The 18,149-nt window shown below is 44.6% G+C and overlaps 1 protein-coding gene across 1 annotated transcript; it reads left to right on the top strand.

Moving 5' to 3' along the window:
• The first annotated feature begins 250 nt into the window (after positions 1 to 250).
• Positions 251 to 16,898, top strand: cand2 (cullin-associated and neddylation-dissociated 2 (putative)). The gene is made up of 24 exons (XM_074680677.1): positions 251 to 427; positions 1,784 to 1,927; positions 2,056 to 2,210; positions 2,394 to 2,517; positions 2,718 to 2,775; positions 2,894 to 3,092; positions 3,277 to 3,382; positions 3,521 to 3,663; positions 4,789 to 5,099; positions 5,212 to 5,353; positions 5,550 to 5,668; positions 9,321 to 9,476; positions 9,603 to 9,824; positions 9,939 to 10,145; positions 10,229 to 10,416; positions 11,662 to 11,827; positions 11,904 to 12,044; positions 12,216 to 12,355; positions 12,660 to 12,835; positions 12,967 to 13,062; positions 13,252 to 13,421; positions 13,500 to 13,664; positions 13,746 to 13,853; positions 16,588 to 16,898. The coding sequence occupies exons 1-24, from the start codon at positions 360 to 362 to the stop codon at positions 16,816 to 16,818; spliced, it is 3,735 nt and encodes a 1,244-aa protein (XP_074536778.1). The 5' UTR covers positions 251 to 359; the 3' UTR covers positions 16,819 to 16,898.
• Positions 16,899 to 18,149: the final 1,251 nt, after the last annotated feature.

An 18,149-nucleotide genomic window follows, 5' to 3' on the forward strand; every position in this document is an offset into this window, starting at 1 on the left:
CAATTAATACATTTTATCCATTTATTTATTTATTTATTTATTTATTTATTTATTTATTTATTTATTTATTTATTTTTCAATTTTCAAAGCTAAAGCAACAAAATAAACTACCACTTGAGTTTTAAACTATATGACCAAAATTGTCCACTAGATGGCGCCGTTTTTCTGAAAAACTTTCCTCTTGGGTCTATTTTTATCTGAGCCCCCAGGGTGTCATGTTCTCCCCCGTGCTATCTCTCCGTGTCACTCCTCTCCGTCCCTTCCACTCTCGCCATGTTGCTGGGTTAAATGTGACGATCCACTTTATTTCTTCGTTGTAAAACTCTTACTTTTTTGGTGACAGCTGTCAAAGAGTCAAGATGTCGAATGTGTCCTATCACATCTCCAACCTGTTGGAGAAAATGACATCAACTGACAAAGACTTTCGGTAAGACAGAGTGAAGTTAGTGTGTGTTTGGTCTGACAGTGAGATGACACTTTTTGACTCTGGCTCATTGAGAGGAAACACAGGCCAAGTTACTAAACTCTGTGTTTGAATCATAGACATTACTTTACACTAAAGCTAACGTGATAACAGTCACTGCCTGACGAAGTCAACAAGTCTGTTAGTGTGCTCTATTTCATTTAAGTCACAATTAACCCACTTGTTAGTAAAGTTAGTATAGAAATCCATTTTTTAATTAATTTCAATTTATTAAGCACTTGGATCTCTTATGTAAAGAAATAAGCAGGAACAAAAATGTAAACATCCAATAAAGGTCACTATCCTGCTGTGATTTTTACATTAGTTATTAAAGAAGTTGTTTGAAATAAGCATTGTATTGCAAACTTCAATATTTCTAGGAATGATTTACCCAAGATTTGTATTTTCAAATGATTTACCAAGTTGTCATCTACCAAAGTAGCTAGTGTCTGGTTTTAAAAGAAACTAAATATTAGAAATATTTATTCAAACCAAAAAACACATTAAAGCTCCCTGATTATAGATTATAGATAGATTATATTAAGAAGCATTTACAAAATGTCTGGATGATAACCAAAAACTAAACAGGGCTCTGAACAAAGACAAATTATCCTCCCCCCAACAAAACTCACAGACCACCAAGTGAGGAAGCCCTGAAACTACAGCCCAGATAGCAAACTGATGTATCATAAACTCACAAAATATATGTTACAACTTTCTGATTTTAACTGTTCTTGTCTTAAACCACTGATTACAGAAGAGGATCAGGGTCACTGGGGGAAAATTAAGGTCCAATATTTTTTATCGTTATTGTTATTGTTATTCTGAAATTAGAGTCAGAATTCTGACTTCAGCCTCAGAATAGTAATAAAAACTTAACTTTAACTTAACCTTAACTTTTCTTCCCCAGTGGCCCTAACCCTCTTCTGTACAGCAAAACATTTTGGTTTTGCCTGTAGGCTTGTTAATGGATAATGTTAGTTTGACCTACTACTTTTTTCCCCTTTTTTATGCTGGGGGGGTCAAGGCAAGTTTTATGGTATAGACCCCCAGGGGAAGATATTGTTTCTTTTTCTTCTTCAAGGTTTGCATTTCTATTTCATTATTAACTGTAAACTCCTGTTCTATTTGACTCTATTCAATTCGACACTGCTTGTCATTTGTTCTTCTGTGGCTCTTTTCTCTCCTGCTGAGTTGCCCCTTGATCAAGTCCCTTACCTTACTGTGTGTGTGTGTGTGTGTGTGTGTGTGTGTGTGTGTGTGTGTGTGTGTGTGTGTGTGTGTGTGTGTGTGTGTGTGTGTGTGTGTGTGATTAAACAGGTTCATGGCCACCAACGACCTGATGCTGGAGCTGCAGAAGGACAGCATCAAGCTGGACGAGGACAGTGAGAGGAAGGTGGTGAGCATGCTGCTCAAGCTGCTGGAGGATAAGAACGGAGAGGTGCAGAACCTAGCGGTGAAATGGTAAAAACGTGACGTGATGTTGTTTCCCTGTGTGACATGTGATAATTCTTTAATCTTCTCTGATTGTTTCACTGAATAATTGATGCTGTAGTTGTTTCTTTTTCCCTCTGGGTGCGTTTGATTTCCAGCCTGGCTCCTTTGGTGAGCAAAGTGAAGGAGCCTCAGGTGGAGACCATGGTGGACACGCTGTGTTCAAACATGATGTCGGACAAAGAGCCGCTCAGGGACATTTCCAGCATGGGGCTGAAGACGGTGATCGCAGAGCTGCCGCTGTCCTCCTCAGGTCAACAGTCGATGTGTTTGTTCATGACGACTCAGTGTAAAATGTTGTTTTTGAATCACAGGACCTGTTTCCTATATGATATCATCTGTGTGTGTGTGTGTGTGTGTGTGTGTGTGTGTGTGTGTGTGTGTGTGTGTGTGTGTGTGTGTGTGTGTGTGTGTGTGTGTGTGTGTGTGTGTGTAGGTCTGACGCTGACAGTTGGTGTGTGTAAGAAGATCACCTCTCAGCTGATCGGGGCCATGGGGAAACAGGAGGACGTGTCCGTTCAGCTGGAGGCTCTGGACATCCTCTCAGACATGTTGGGAAGGTAGAAACAAAACATCAGGAGTTTTTAGTCCTGGTTAGTCTTTCAGTCATGCCTTTGTCTCAGTGGAGTGTGTGATGTCTTTGGCGGATAGGAAATGTCTTCAGATCGTAGTCCTCAAAGGATAAACCCACTCATCCCTGTGATCGTCTGACTCTTCCTTGTTCTCTTGGTGAAGTTTGTTTTTGTCCCTCCTCCTCCAGGCTGAGTGGAGCTCTGGTGGGTTTCCACAGCTCCCTGCTCTCCAGCCTGCTGCCTCAGGTAACAAACTCTCTGCAGAGTGTGCTGACAGAGAAGGAAAGAGCTGTTAGCACTGTGTTTTTAAGACTTAAATGTTGATTCAAATTGTGTATCTGTCCTTTAAACCCTGCATGGTCAGTTAACCAGCTCCAGGATGGCGGTCAGGAAGCGCTCCATCCTGGCTCTTGGTCAGTTGGTGCCCTCTTGCAGCCCCACCCTTTTCTCCCAGCTGACCGAGCACCTGCTGACAGAGCTGTCCAAAGCCCCGCCCACCTCAATGACCAGGACGTACATCCAGTGTCTGGCGACCATCAGCCGTCAGGGTGGACATCGAGTCGGTGAGAGCTGAGTCCACTAGAAACCCAAACGATTCACTTTACTGAACTTTTATTGTGTGTGTGTGTGTGTGTGTGTGTGTGTGTGTGTGTGTGTGTGTGTGTGTGTGTGTGTGTGTGTGTGTGTGTGTGTGTGTGTGTGTGTGTGTGTGTGTGTTTGTGTGTGTGTGTGTGTGTGTTTGTGCAGGTGAGCATTTAGTGAAGCTGATCCCCATGGTGGTGAAGTTCACGGGTGTGGAGGATGATGAGCTCAGAGAGTACTGCTTTCAGGCCTTTGAAGCTTTTATACGCAGGTACACACACACACACACACACACACACACACACACACACACACACACACACACACACACACACACACACACACACACACACACACACACACACACACACACACCTCTCTCATTCTCTCTACCCTCTTTGATTGACAGGTGTCCAAAGGAGATGTCCCCCCACGTTACTACTGTGACACAACTTTGCCTGAAGTTCATGACCTTTGACCCCAACTATAACTATGATGAGGAGGAGGTGGAGGGCGAAGACAGCATGGACGTAGAGGACGGCTTTGATGAAGGTTTGTAATTGAATATCTTGTGCACAGACAGTTTTTACTGAACTTGTGTCTTAGAGAGTTTAACATTTGATTTATATTAAAGATTCGAATGTTCCAGGCCATCATCATACATAAACGAAGGACGTGTAAATCAAATGTTTCAAACTCTGCTCTAGTTTAGTTTGTCACATCCACGCTGCTGAATCACTGCAGTGATTTCTGACTCGCCATAAGCCACTTTTCTGGCTGCCAAACAACACGGCGTCATTTCTCTCTACCTCTGCTGCTATGGTGTTGTGGATCTCCAGCACAGAGAAGTTTCCTAATGGCGTATGGCCATTAGAGAAAAGTTTCTTGTATTAAGACGTTATTCTACTTCTACACTCCTATTATAGCTTTAAATGAAATTTTTCCGGGCTGGTTTGGTGAATGTGGCTCATATTACGTATAATACAACACTTTTTACCAAAACAAAAGACAAAAACACTTCATTAGATTTCAGTTTTTTGCAGTGTATGGCAAGACAGCAGGAAGTTTTTTCTTACAATTCAAGCACAGCTACATTTAGCAAACATACATTTGAAGTCTCCCAAAAGCATGATGGGAAATGAGTTCTGGTCTGAGGAAGCCAAGACTAAACTCCAAAAACAGCTCAGCCCTTCAGCCCTATTTCCACCAAGTGGTTCAGTTCAGTTTGTCCCAGTCCAGCACACATTTTGTCCTGAAACCATGACAGGTTCCCAAATTACTGACCGTACTGTTCCCCTTTTTGTTACACTTCTGTTGGGGTGTCAGACATACCGATCCGACCCCAGGAGGTGGAGCTAGAAACACTGCAGTCTGTTGATTGGTGGAAAGAATGGTCACTTCTGTCCTTTTTCTTCTTCGTTGGATTTATAAGCAGGGTACACTGTGTTGCGCTGCTATGCTGTCACACTCTTACATAGCTGATGAGTCATGTAAGACAGCTCCTCACAATGATTGAGAGCTGGACTCAAACCAAATCTAGCTTTTTCAGGTCACAGGTCGCACGCTCTGAAATGATCTTTAATCCCAGTATTTAATGCAGCCAGCTGTAGAGACAGTTTAACCCTCTATTGCAGGGCCTTGTTCCTCCTGAATGACTCACCTTTGCCTCCTCTCCAGAGTCAGATGACGAGTACAGTGACGATGACGACATGAGCTGGAAGGTGCGTCGCTCCTCCATCAAGTGTCTGGAGGCGTTGATCAGCACTCGCAGAGACCTCCTCCTCTCCTTCTACTCATCCGTCTGCCCCGCTCTGCTCGCCCGCTTCAAGGAGCGTGAGGAGAACGTGAGGGCCGACGTCTTTACTGCATTCTCCACGCTGCTGAAGCAGACACGGGTTGTAGGATCAGGTCACCGTGGTAACATCACGGCAGGAGCAGACTCAGGAGTGAGGGAGGAGGAGCCGGCGCTCGCCATGCTGAAGAAACAGGTACAGAAAGGAGGGATTGAGAGGTCAAAGGTCAAATGTTTCTCAGGTTTAAGTGTGTGTGTGCGTGTGTGTGTGTGCGTGTGTGTGCGCGTGTGTGTGTGTGTTAGAGCAGGTGCCTGTGATAGTGAAAGCTCTGCACAGACAGCTGAAGGAGAAGAGCATCAAATCTCGACAGGGCTGCTTTTGCCTCCTCACTGAGCTGGCTCACACCGTACCTGGAGCTCTGGAGCCACACATACCTGCACTCATACCAGGTAACATACGCACAGACACTCACGCACACACACATTCATAGACACTCATGCACACTCATGCGCACCATTCTCAGCTCCCTAGCTCCCTTTAACTTATTTAGTTTTCTAAACTTTCATGCCTCCTTTTCCTTCCCTCTTGTTCCTACTCTTCTCCCTGGTCTTTCTTCTCCTTCACCCTCCATCCTCTGTCCGGCAGGGATTGTCTTCTCTCTGACTGACAAGTCAACCTCCTCCACCATGAGGATCGATGCCCTCTCCTTCCTACACGTCCTCCTCTTCACTCACCCTCCTCAGGCCTTTCAGCCTCACATGCAGGTTCTCTAGAACTCTTCTCTCAGATCTGGTTCAGGATTTATTTTCGGGCAGGTATTAGATATGGGTTTAAAGGCCCAGTGAGGACTTTATTGGTGATCTGAACTAGTTTCTCTTTTCTGTATTTTCCTTTTTATTATTCACAGTTTACAAAGGGATTTCTGATCCTAGACAGTCCCTGCAGTGCCTTAAAATGTCCCTTGAGGTCCTTTAGAAGTGTAACTTTAGGCAGGATTTGAATCACTCAGTGGCCTCTCAGCACTATTTTCTTACAGTGTGCACCACGCCTTTCCATTTCCCATGCATATAAAAATTATCTGTGTGTGGCCAATAACAGGGTTACTTGTACTAAAAGTGCTTGATACTGTCTGAAACATTTCATATTAGACTGTAGTAACGACCCAAAAAGAAGGCAGTCAGATGAACCATCAGTGCAAACATTTTACATCTGCTCAGGTGCAAAAAACATCCTGTTACACCACACACAACAAACAGCGCCATCCATGGTGCTGGAACAAGCTCTGACGTTAAGTGAGGCTTATTAAAAACTAGATTGTGTCTTAGTTTGAAACAGACTCATTATTAATCTCATATATACACTAATATTAAAGAGGACCAAAGCCGGTCCAAACACCAGACTCAAGCAGCTCATTCTGTGATTCTAACCTTCATTCAGAGGCAAACACAGCACCTGGGGATCCTCCTCTTTGGTTGTTTATACCGTAACGCAGGATGTTGAGGGTTGGTGGACAGCTTTAATCCATAAAGGCAGGGGGTCAGACCTCTCAAGGGGGTCCATGTAAGTTTTGGAGCTCGGGCTGTTCCACAGTTTAAAGTCTAGTAAGTCCTGGATGGTATCTTGGGCTGGTTCTTCCAGAGTTTTTGCTGATGTGCACACCTCAGCTTCCCCATACAGAATCAGGGTACTGTGTTGTTTGGGCCAAAACTGTCTTTCCTGCGGTTTTAATGTCTTGTCAAGGTCCAGCTCAGGAAGAAGCTTCTTTAAACTCTGGATTATAGACTGAACTGGACGGTTTGTCTTCGGCCTGCTCTCTGACAGTTCATCGTCTTTAAATCAGCCAGCTGATATCTTGATGATATGCTGTTCCACTTTTTGCGTAGATTTTCCTCCGCTGGCTTTCATTACTGTAACTGCAACAGGCAGCTACTTGGGCAGCGCCTAGCAACAATATAATAACTATATATATATATATATATATATATATATATATATATATATATATATATATATATATATATATATATATATAAAGCAACATGTATTTATACAACTCATATAAAAAAATAAAACAAATCCTATTTCCTCTTTGCTACATATTAAACCTAACCAAACAGTCATAGGACATACAGTGAGAGTAAAAAGTATTTGATCACTTGCTGATTTTGTTGGTTTGCCCACTAATAAAGACGTGATTATTCTATACTTTTAATGGTAGATGTATTCTAACATAGAGAGACAAGATATCAAAAAGACAATTCAGAAAATAGCTTTAAAGAATATATTTTAATTAATTCCTTTGTGTTTCATTGAGGGAAATAAGTATTTGATCCTCTAGTGTGCATTAGGAATTCTGTCTTTCACAGACCAGTTAGACACTCCCAATCAACTTGTTAATTGAATTGAAGACATCTGTTCTTACTGATCACCTGTATGAAAGACACCTGTTCACAGAATCAGACACTCAGACAGATTCCAAACTCTCCAACATGGGTAAGACCAAAGAGCTCTCTCAGGACCTCAGAAACAGGATTGTTGACCTGCACAAATGTGGAATGGGCTATAAAAACATTAGCAAGATACTGGGTATTGGCAATGATCATGAGAACTGTGGGAAATCGTCCTGCAACCACTCAGCGGGAATTAATGGATGACCTCAAGGCAGCTGGGACCACAGTCACCAGGAAAACTATTGGCAAAACTTTGCGCCACAATGGATTAAAATGCTACAGTGCTCAAAAGAAGGCACATGTGGAGGCCCGCCCAAAGTATGCCAATGTTCACCTCAAAGATGCACAAAGTGATTGGGAGAAGGTTCTGTGGTCAGACGAGATCAAAATTGAACTATTTGGCCTAAATTCAACCCAACATGAGTGGAGGAAGAAAAATGCTGCTTATGAGCCCAAGAACATTGTGCCCACCGTCAAGCATGGAGGTGAAAACGTTATGTTTTGGGGGTGTTTCTCTGCCAAGGGCACAGGGCTATTTCACCACATCAGTGGGAAGATGGATGGAGCCATGTATCGTGCAGTCCTGAGGGACAACCTCCTTCCCTCTGCCAGGAAGCTGAAAATGGGCAGTGGTTGGGTGTTCCAACATGACAATGACAATGAAGCATACAGCAAAGGCAGCAAAGGAGTGGCTCAAGAATAATCACATCAAGGTCATGGAGTGGCACAGCCAGTCTCCGAACTTCAATCCAATCGAAAATCTATGGAGGGAGCTGAAGGTCCGAGTTGCCAAGCGACAGCCTACCAGCCTTAATGATTTAGAGAGGAGCTGCAAAGAAGAGTGGGCCAAAATTCTCCCCTGGTATGTGTGCTAACCTTGTGGTTAACTACAACAAACATCTGACCGCTGTGCCTGCAAACAAAGGCTCTGCCACCAAGTACTAAGTGCTTTTGGCTAGCAGGAACAAATACTTATTTCCCTCAATGAAATACAAATGAATTAAAATATATTCTTTTAAGTTATTTTCTAGATTTTCTTTTTGATATTTTGTCTCTCTATGTTAGAATACATCTACCATTAAAAGTATATAATGATCATGTCTTTATTAGTGGGCAAACCAACAAAATCAGCAAGTGATCAAATACTTTATACTCTCACTGTACTACATTCAAGTGTAGTAGACCGTATGCAGTGCCTACTACATACTACTTTCATACACAGTATGTAGTAGGCAAATATGAAAACGGCCTGCGTTTTTCTTGTGACATCACACATTTGTCTTTGTGCCAGCGGTTTCCATGGTGATGGTAAATCTCCATTCATTTAAATGGGAGCAAAATAAAGGAATCTATTCATTTCCATTGGTCTGAAACTGCAAAAGAAATTGATATAGCCCAAATTGTGATATAGACCTGAAAAGTCATGGCTGCATAGTCCTTTTTAATGGGAAATGGGTAATCAATAAGTGTTGTTTACACATAAACATCTACTTTATTGACTTCAGATGTTATATCTGTGAACTTTAACTGTATATTATTCAATTCATCACGAGCAGAGCTTCCACTTTAACCTTACAGAGACTCTGAAACAATACTGAAAAAAACTCCCCAAAACGGCAAAAACTCCCCCCAAAACACAAAAAACACCAAAAGTGGCAGCCATCTTGAATTTGAAGGTTAAAATAAGGTCAAATCATTATGTAAACCTGAAATATGTATTTATGGGTCTCTTTATGGGTCCATTGCATTTTAAAAAACTTGGGGCCCCAAAACAGAGTGGGGCTCAAAGAGGACAATGCTTTAGAGCTCCCCCTAAATGTGAAGGTCAGGCCTGAGCTCCCCTGTAATCCCAACCATGACTTTAAGTCAAAGTAGCATGGGTTATGTCTTATTTTGAAAGGATCAACAAGCAGTACGAAGCTGAGGATAAAGCTGAGCTCATGAACTCTGTATGTGTTCCCTGCAGGTGCTGCTGCCCCCGGTGGTGGCATGTGTGGAGGACACCTTCTATAAGATCACCTCGGAGGCTCTGCTGGTCACACAGCAGCTGGTCAGAGTGATGCGGCCGCAGGGACAGAACGCCACGGCAACGGGATTTGACCCCAAACCGTTTGTCAAAGTGGTATGATGGGTGCAGTCTGTTTCCTCTTCTCATCTGTGGCACTGTGATTGTTTTTCTCTTTGTCTGTACAGAGATGCAGGACAGGAAAGTCCAAAATGAAGCTCACGTTCTGTCTGGTCTCTCCAGGTGTTTTCTGTGACCCTGAAGAGGCTGAAAGCAACAGACATCGACCAGGAAGTCAAGGAGAGAGCTATTTCCTGTATGGGTCACATGGTCTGCCACCTTGGCGACCACCTGGGGGCGGAGCTTCAGGGTGTTCTGTTGATCTTCCTTGAGAGGTTAAAGAATGAGATCACCAGACTGACAGCAGTGAGGACAATCGCGCTGGTCTCTGCTTCCCCTCTGAAGGTTTGGTGGGATTTTCTTCACATGAGACAATCTTTGATTTAATCTGAGTTCAAAAGTTTCATTCCAATAAAAACTGTCAGAGATATTCTCACAGTCTTCTCCTCCTCCGTCCAGATTGATCTGTCCTCCATCCTGTCAGACACTCTGTCCGTGTTGGGATCCTTTCTGAGGAAGAACCAGCGCGCTCTGAAGCTCTGTACGCTGGCGTGTCTAACAGCACTCGTCTCTCATCACGCCGCCAGCATCAAACTTGCAGCTCTGGAAGCAGTGCTGAGTGAACTCCCGGCTCTGGTGGATGAGAGTGACATGCACGTGTCACAGGTGCTGCTCGCAGCGTGAAACAGACAAGTAGTCTATCGTCTGAACCACGTTCAGGATCTCACCTGTGCTCTGTCTCTGCTCAGGTGTCCGTCTCCTTGCTCACCTGTCTGGCCAAAGCGTGTCCATCCTCTCTGGGAAAGATCAGCTCCTCGGTGCTGTCAGGTGTCCTCAGGCTCGTCCACTCCCCGCTGCTGCAGGGTGGAGCTCTGGCTGCCATTTTGGACTTCCTGCAGGCTCTGGTGCTCTCTAAAAGCAGTAACATGGGCTTCAGGTAGGATGTGAAATCCTTTAGGATCAGGATGACTGCAGGTGGTGACCTCCCCTACCAAAACCAGCGGTCAGTAGTGAGAAGATCCACATCAGCTGCACATATTTGACCTGACCAGTGTTTTTCCGAGCATCTCTTAAACAAACATACAAACCTTTCAGGGTGAGTTCTTGTGAGCAAGAACTCATCCCCTTATTAGAAGTGACTTTTAAGCAGTGCTGGGCATGATGACTATAACTGCTTTAACTTTAGCTGAGGCTTCTATAAAATGGCTGGCAACCAGTTGCGCCACCATGCAGCCCTGCCTAGGAATTTTGTAACATTATTAAAATCAGGAAAATGCTCTTAGTTCTACATAAGGGGATGATTGTAACTCTTTTTAAGGATGTGTTACAGCCCACCCCACCCCTGCCAGCCAGTGTTTAGCTAGCTGTATTAGCATAGTTGGTTGAAATTAGCATGGGAAAAATACATCACATTTTGCCCAAGAAACTACAACTTATTTTGATAAAAGTCAAATGGTTTTATCTGGAATAGTTTAGAACTAAACAAAATGTTGTCTTAGTAAAAAAAAATTACTTTCTTACCTCAAAATCAGTTTTTTTCTCTGTAGAATCTGCATGCACCTGTTACCAGCCCTGACAATCACCATGATCAGGGTGAAAGTGGGTAAATATTGAAAGGATCGTATGACTCCTATCTTGTGCCTGATTGGAGGAATTGGTGGTGTTACAACTCTCCCAATGTTACAACCATACCCGGTCTCCCCTACCCCCAGGATTTAAAAACAACATACGTCAGACAAGACGTCTGCAGACAGATAAATCTGCCTACACATCATTCAGGATCCGTGAGAGAGTACAGTTCATGACGTTTCATGTCTTTCTGTAGATCCTTTCAGCTAGAGGGAGCACGTTTCAGAATAATATAGATTTACATTCTACACTCACGTGATGTATGAAGGAGGCATCTCTGGTGCCTCCTTTTGTTCCTCCTGAATTACTAACCCTCAAACATGGACAAAATAGAGTCGAAGCTCAAATGAAAACTTTAGGTTGAAGGTGTTAGGAAAGGGATGAAGTCTGCAGGAGCTGTTGCATTTTTAACATGCAAGTAAAAGACACAATTACTTAAATCCATCCATTATCTAAATGTCTGAATTCATCCGTAAAAATACAATTGCTGCATGATAACTGGACAGGGTCTGTGGCTCTGAAAATCATCTTTCACATCTTCTCCTCCTCTCAGTCAGCTGCTAAAGGCCCTCACGGCTCCCTTTCAGAGCTCCAAGTGTTCAGTGGACGGCTCTGTCCTCCACAGACAGTCCTTCCTGTCTGTAGCGCGCTGTGTAGCAGCTCTGTGCTCCTCCTGCCCCAAAGAGACTCCAGGAACTGTTTCCTCACTCCTGCAGGAGGTCAGGGACTGTTGGATGTGTTAAACTCTCCTTCTGGCTTCTGGTTCCTGTATCTCTTCTCCTCCCTTGTCCTCAGGTGAAGAATCCTGGCTCTCCTGAGTCAGCTCGGGTCCTGGCTCTGCTGAGTCTGGGTGAGGTGGGGAGGACTGGAAGTCTTGGAGCCAGTAAGGAGGTGCAGGGAGTCATCCTGGAGGCCATTTCCTCCACCAATGAGGAGGTGAAACACCCTTTTCACACTGCGAACAGATATTTTCAAACACACACCACACTTAATTCACGCTGCATTAGAAGTGCTAAGCCAGAGGGTCTTTCTTTGAAGGTGGGTGTTGAGCTCATTTTTGTCTCTGTTGACAGAAAAGCTGCAGAGTTTCTTTTTTTGTGATGTCAGGTGAAAACGGCGGCGTCCTGTGCGTTAGGCAGCATGGCGGTGGGCAGCCTGAACGACTACCTGCCCTTCCTGCTGAAGGAGATCTCCTCTCAGCCCCGCAGGCAGTACCTGCTGCTGCACTCCCTGAAGGAGGTCATCAGGTGTGTGCTCACTTGACTCTGTGTCCCATCCTCCACAGCTGTAGTTTTGACCCCACTCCTCTCTGCGTGCTGTTCAGGGTCTTCTTTCTCAGTGCCTTATTTTAAAGAGCTGCACTTTGGTGCCCTCTGGTGGCAGAAAAATGCTTTTTGAAAATCACAGCATGAAATAAATCAAGCAGAACGCAGACATGGAAGAGTTTCTTTTCTTTCTGAGAAGCAGCAGTTTGATTTTCAACTAAAACACCAGATAAAGGTTTTTAACTCAGTCTTTTTCTTGAGCACCTTCTCTCTCTCTCTCCCTCAGCGCCTGTCCAGCCTCTGGTCTCTGGCCCCACGTGGAGTCCATCTGGTCTCTGCTGTTCCAGCTGTGTGAGTGTCAGGAGGAGGGGACCAGGAACCTGGTGGCTGAGTGTTTGGGGAAGCTCACCTTAGTGAATGCTGAACAGCTTCTACCTCGACTGAAGAAGCAGCTGAGAGCAGGTCAGAGAGTGATGAGCAGCCAGGGACAGATTTAAAGAGCTCATATCCAACAGAGGAACTTAGAAATCCAAAAGGGATGCTGTTTTATGATCTTGTTCTGTGTTACGCTGTGTTCCTCTTCTTTCCCTCAGGTTCTCCTTTGGCTCGTAGCACCGTGGTTACAGCTGTGAAGTTCACCATCATGGATCAGCCGGCTCCCATAGACTCCCTGCTAAAAGACTGCATCAGTACAAGACACAGACACGTGTGGAGTGTCTGATTTAACAAAGTTTCTTCTTTTTTTCCAACTACCCCTTTAACTTGTTGCATGCTGCTCTGGTCCAAAAAACCCTGTACCTCCTGAACCTGCAGCTTCTCTTGCCTCTAACATGTTTTGTCACCTGATCAATCTCTTCCTCTCTCCTCCTCCTCCTCAGGTGACTTCCTGAAGACACTGCAGGACGAGGACATCAACGTGCGCCGCGTTGCTCTCGTCATGTTCAACTCTGCGGCTCACAACAAACCGTCTCTGATCCTCGGCCTCCTGGGGACGGTGCTGCCTCACCTTTACAAAGAGACCCAGATCAGGAAGGATCTCATCAGAGAGGTCTGTGTGTGTGTCAGCTGGACAGGATGTTCAATATGTGTGTTTATGTGTGTATGAGTAATCTGTGAGTGCGTGCAGGTGGAGATGGGTCCATTCAAACACACAGTGGACGATGGTCTGGATGTTCGTAAAGCTGCGTTTGAGTGTATGTACACTCTGCTGGACAGCTGTCTGGAGGGGCTGGATGTGCTGCAGTTCTTGGATCATGTGGAGGAGGGACTCAAAGATCACTACGACATCAGGGTGAGCAGAAAACACTCAGACAGGAACAGGTTTAACCATGGGATCAATCAACCGCTCTGTCACGCTCTGTTCTGGATGTAGATGCTGACGTTCCTGATGTTGGCCCGGCTGGCGTCTCTGTGTCCCGCTGCCGTTCTCCAGAGACTGGACAGACTGATTGAACCTTTGAGAGCAACTTGCACCACCAAGGTGAGGACACACAGCCAGTAGACCCCTTTACCTCCTACGTCATCTGAAAGGTGTGCATGCATTTTGGCAACAACAGCGTTTAGCTCTGGTCATTCAGACCAGTTGGTGTTCTCTAACCACTGAATATGAGCTGTTAGCAGCAGCAAACTGTCTGGGTGTTCTGTGGTCACTTGTCAGAAAACATTTCTCCACTGTGGACTCAAGTTCTACACGAGTCTGACAGGATAACAACTCTTGCAGAACATTTGGTGTTATGGAGTAAAAAGTGACCGTGCTAACTGGAGACCTTCAGTTAAAGGTCAGACAGTCACCAGTTAACAGGGTTACACTTTCCACTAAAACACCAGTGACAGCTGTGGCTGTGGGCTATCAAATGTAATCATTTAATAGCTCACAGCCACCTCAGTTGACCAGGTTTGACTTACACCATCAGCTGGAGGTCTCCAGTTAGCACAGTCACCTTTGGCTCCAAAACACTGCTTACTCTCGAAGAGTGGGGGCCCTGTCAGAACCAAGTGGGACTGAAGTCTACGGTGGAGTAATGTCTCTGACAACCCACCACCACTGAACAACCAGTCATCTGTGGCTCAGTGGTACAGTCGTCATCTCTCAATCAGGAGGCTGCAGGTTCCATCCCAGCTCCTGCAGTCACATGCTGAAGTGTCCTTGAGCAAGATAGTGCAGCAGGTAATGGAAAAAAAATCATTGGACTGGTAATGCAAGCATAGAATTTGGCACAAACACTTCCTAAAGGAAACCCTCAACGGTGCGCAGATGGTTATGAATGTGTTAGCTGAAACGGATGGTTCACCAGCAGTAGGCTCTGCCATCAGTGGGTGACTGTGCTCAGAAGCACAGCATTTCTTGTCTTCTGTCCACTCACTGATTTTACTTGAAGGACTTGTGGCTTGTTCTTCAAAGTTGAGTTTTTTTCTCTTTCTGGAGGTGAGCCTCAATGCGTAGCTCCACAAACTGTTGAACTCTGCTGTGCTTCCTTCGGGGAAATGCCCTACAGCTGTAATTGCTAATCAGTGGAGGCGTCTGTCCTTCTGAAGGTGAGGCCAGCCTCTAGTGGACACTTGAGGACTGCAGATTTTGGCTTTTCTGCCTCAGCTTCATTTCTCTCAGCAGGAGTTTGCTGCTTGGTGCTAATAAACCATAGAAGACCTTTGGGGAGAAAACAGTCATGCTAACAGGAGTTCAGGACTGTGGCTGTTTTCCAAACCGCCTACTACACTAGCAGTGCCTACTGTTTGGGCTGAAATTTAGAACGTAGAGGTCAATATGCAAAAACTTGCAAAATCTGCAGTATGTCAAAAATCCCCTGATGTCCTACTAATCCAGGAAAATTTCTCAGTATGCAACAGACCAGTCTACCTGGCATACTCTTTCCCACAATGCACAGCACTGACACTGTTTGTCAATGTGGGTGGCAGGTTTCTGTTAATTACCGCTATCTAGTGGAATGAGTCAGCATTATAACTACAACACAACAGCATTAACCCCTAAATTCCACCGCACCGCGCACTTGAAACGTACTGCGGAGCACTTTCGCTTCCATTGTAATCTATCAGGCAAATTCCACTGCTCGCGCGCCCTGGCGCGAGAAATATGCTTCAGGTCTATTTTCTGCGTGGCCGCTTCCAAACCTCGTAAATTCACCGTCGATAAGAAAGCACTAGACAGGAAGTCACTGTGTAAAGTACCCGGAAGATTCCAAATAAAACACAATGCACGGACTCTCAAACGTAACTTTCCCCCATATGTTATAACGTGCCACATCTGAAGGCACGTGCAATAGGTAAACAGTCGGTCGGAGGGTCCTAGACGCAACACAAAGGCATGGATGAAGAGAAGCTGATCTTTGAAGTGGATAAGTTTAACTTTCTGTATGATCCCAAACATCCTTTTTATAAGAATACAGGCAGAAAAGACAAGGTGTGGACTGACACAGACAGATGTCTGTCTAACATGAGTCTGGTTCTGTCTGAGATTTCTGCCCGTTAAAGGGAAGTTTTTCTTGCCATTGTAACTTTCTAAATGCTGCAAAGTCCTGTACTCATGGTGGATTGAGATAAGATCAGACTCCTTATCTTGTCTTGATGTTGGGTTTCTGCTAATAAAATAAAATTTTATTAACATTTACGGGTCTAGACCTGTAAATGTTTTTATAAAGTGTCTTGACATAACATTTGTTATGATTTGGCACTATATAGATAAAGATTGATTGATTGATTGATTGATTGATTGATTGACATATCAAAAGTTATGTCTGAGCCTGTGACTCTCCGAGGACCAGCCCTCCCCCTCCAGATTGAGCGGAGCAGCGATGCACAGCGCACTGCTTCCAGTGAGGTTTGACAATCGGAGCAAGACCACGGCGCTCCGCTGTGCGGCGCGGCGCTTGCGGTGGAATTTAGGGGTAACGTTATTATGGTCCGTGAGGTAGAAGTAAAGTGATAATAAAGAAATACCAATAAATCTTTTCGCTTCTGGTTGTAAAAGAGGTGTTTACTTTTACAAATGCATTAAAGCCCATATAAAAAAAACTAATTACCCCTTTTTAAGACCCAACAGAACGCTCATACTACATACTACAAGCAAAAGCAGTATGTAATAAGTAGTGCTTACTACATACAACATTCACATGTAGTATGTAGTTGGTGGTTTGGAAAACAGCCAGTGTGTTTGTTCTTCTGAGATTAAGCCCCACCCTTTCCACGCCCTCCTGCAGGTGAAGGCTGGCTCTGTGAAGCAGGAGTTTGAGAAGCAGGAAGAGCTGCGGCGCTCTGCCATGCGCGCTGTCGCTGCCCTGCTGGCTGTCCCCGAGGTGGAGAGGAGCCCCACCATGGCCGACTTTGCCAACCAGATCAGAACCAACGCAGACATGGCGTCCATCTACCAGAGCGTCCAGGGAGGTGAAGGAGGGGGCGTTGCACCGGCAGAGAGCATGGACATCAGCTGAACACTCAACAGCTGGAGAAAAGAGTTTTACTATGTTTGTTTTTAAAAGACGGTCTTAATAAAGCAGACAATAAAGCAGCACTGGACTAAGATCACAACTGTTTCCGTTTTATTCATTTTTTTAGTTAAAGTTTGTTGAAACCAAATGGTAACAGAAATATATCCTAATTTATGGTAAGAGGCTTTATGATCTATGATGTACTCGATATCAAGCTGGTTGGACTGGTGGCTCGATTGGGGTCCAGCTGAATTCAGCTTGTGTCATTCTGGTTGTTGTGGAGAAACTACTAGTAATGTTCAGACGAGGCAGTAGTTGAAGGTTTATCAGCAGGTTCACGCTGGTTTTCTTTGCCATTGTAACTTGCTAAATGCTGCAAAGTCCTGTACTCATGGTGGATTAAGATAAGATCAGACTCCTTATCTTGTCTTGATGTTGGGTTTCTGCTAATAAAATTTTATTAACATTTACGGGTCTAGACCTGTAAATGTTTTTGTAAAGTGTCTTGAAATAACATTTGTTATGATTTGGCGCTATATAAATAAAGATTGATTGATTGATTGGTGTGCAGGCTGGAAAAGCACGAGGCCCCAAATCAGAGTACATGAAGTAACAAAAGGCTCAGAGAGGTCGATATGAAAATGTCTTCTTCTCTTTTCAGCAGCACACAGGAAGAACAGTTGGAGCTACAGAGATGACTGAGGGTGTATTCAGACCTGGACTGTTAGGTCCACTTTAAATGGACCAGGGTTTGTTTCCCATGCTGGTGTGGACTTTCCATGCAGGTGTGAATAGACACAAACAAACCCTGGTGCGGACCAAACAACCGGACCGAGACCCACTTTTTGAGGTGGTCTCAGTCCGCTTCCAAACAAACTGGTGCGGTTTGTGGTTCTCAGGTCTGAATACAAACCAAGGTCCATCCAAACTAACTACGGGATACATGCGCATTTTGGGCCTATAAGGCCACCGTAACCTAACAGTCTTTGGTTCATACCTGATCCTCCGTTTTCTGTTTAGCCACGCTGTTGCTAGCATGTTGTAGGTCAGGACACGCAGAGCATAGCGCCTCCTTGCTGCGATCATTGGTCTTCCTGTTCCTAAATTGTAAACGGTGTTGTTAAGCTGCTTTGAAGGAGCTGCTCTTGAAACTGAAAATGATTCATCAGCTCTAATAAGAGCACAAACTCACATGTTTACCTCCATTTCCAGGTCTGTGCTCTGTGTGCCTCCCTTTGTCAGTGCTGTCCAATGACGGCACTGATCGTCACACACGTGGATGTGTTTACAGAATTTAGTCCACTTGCAAAAAGTACAATCTGAATACGAACCGC

This window comes from Halichoeres trimaculatus, unplaced genomic scaffold, assembly GCF_033239565.1.
Source record: "Halichoeres trimaculatus isolate MK-OKI-2021-1 unplaced genomic scaffold, fHalTri1.1 fHalTri1_scaffold_1, whole genome shotgun sequence".
Classification (NCBI taxonomy): Eukaryota; Metazoa; Chordata; class Actinopteri; order Labriformes; family Labridae; genus Halichoeres; species Halichoeres trimaculatus.

Coding starts and splice junctions, on each gene's coding strand:
- cand2 (XM_074680677.1), top strand. CDS start 360: ATGTCGAATGTGTCCTATCACATCTCCAACCTGTTGGAGAAAATGACA. Junction 428..1,783: donor TCAACTGACAAAGACTTTCG/GTAAGACAGAGT, acceptor GTGATTAAACAG/GTTCATGGCCACCAACGACC. Junction 5,100..5,211: donor TCGCCATGCTGAAGAAACAG/GTACAGAAAGGA, acceptor GTGTTAGAGCAG/GTGCCTGTGATAGTGAAAGC.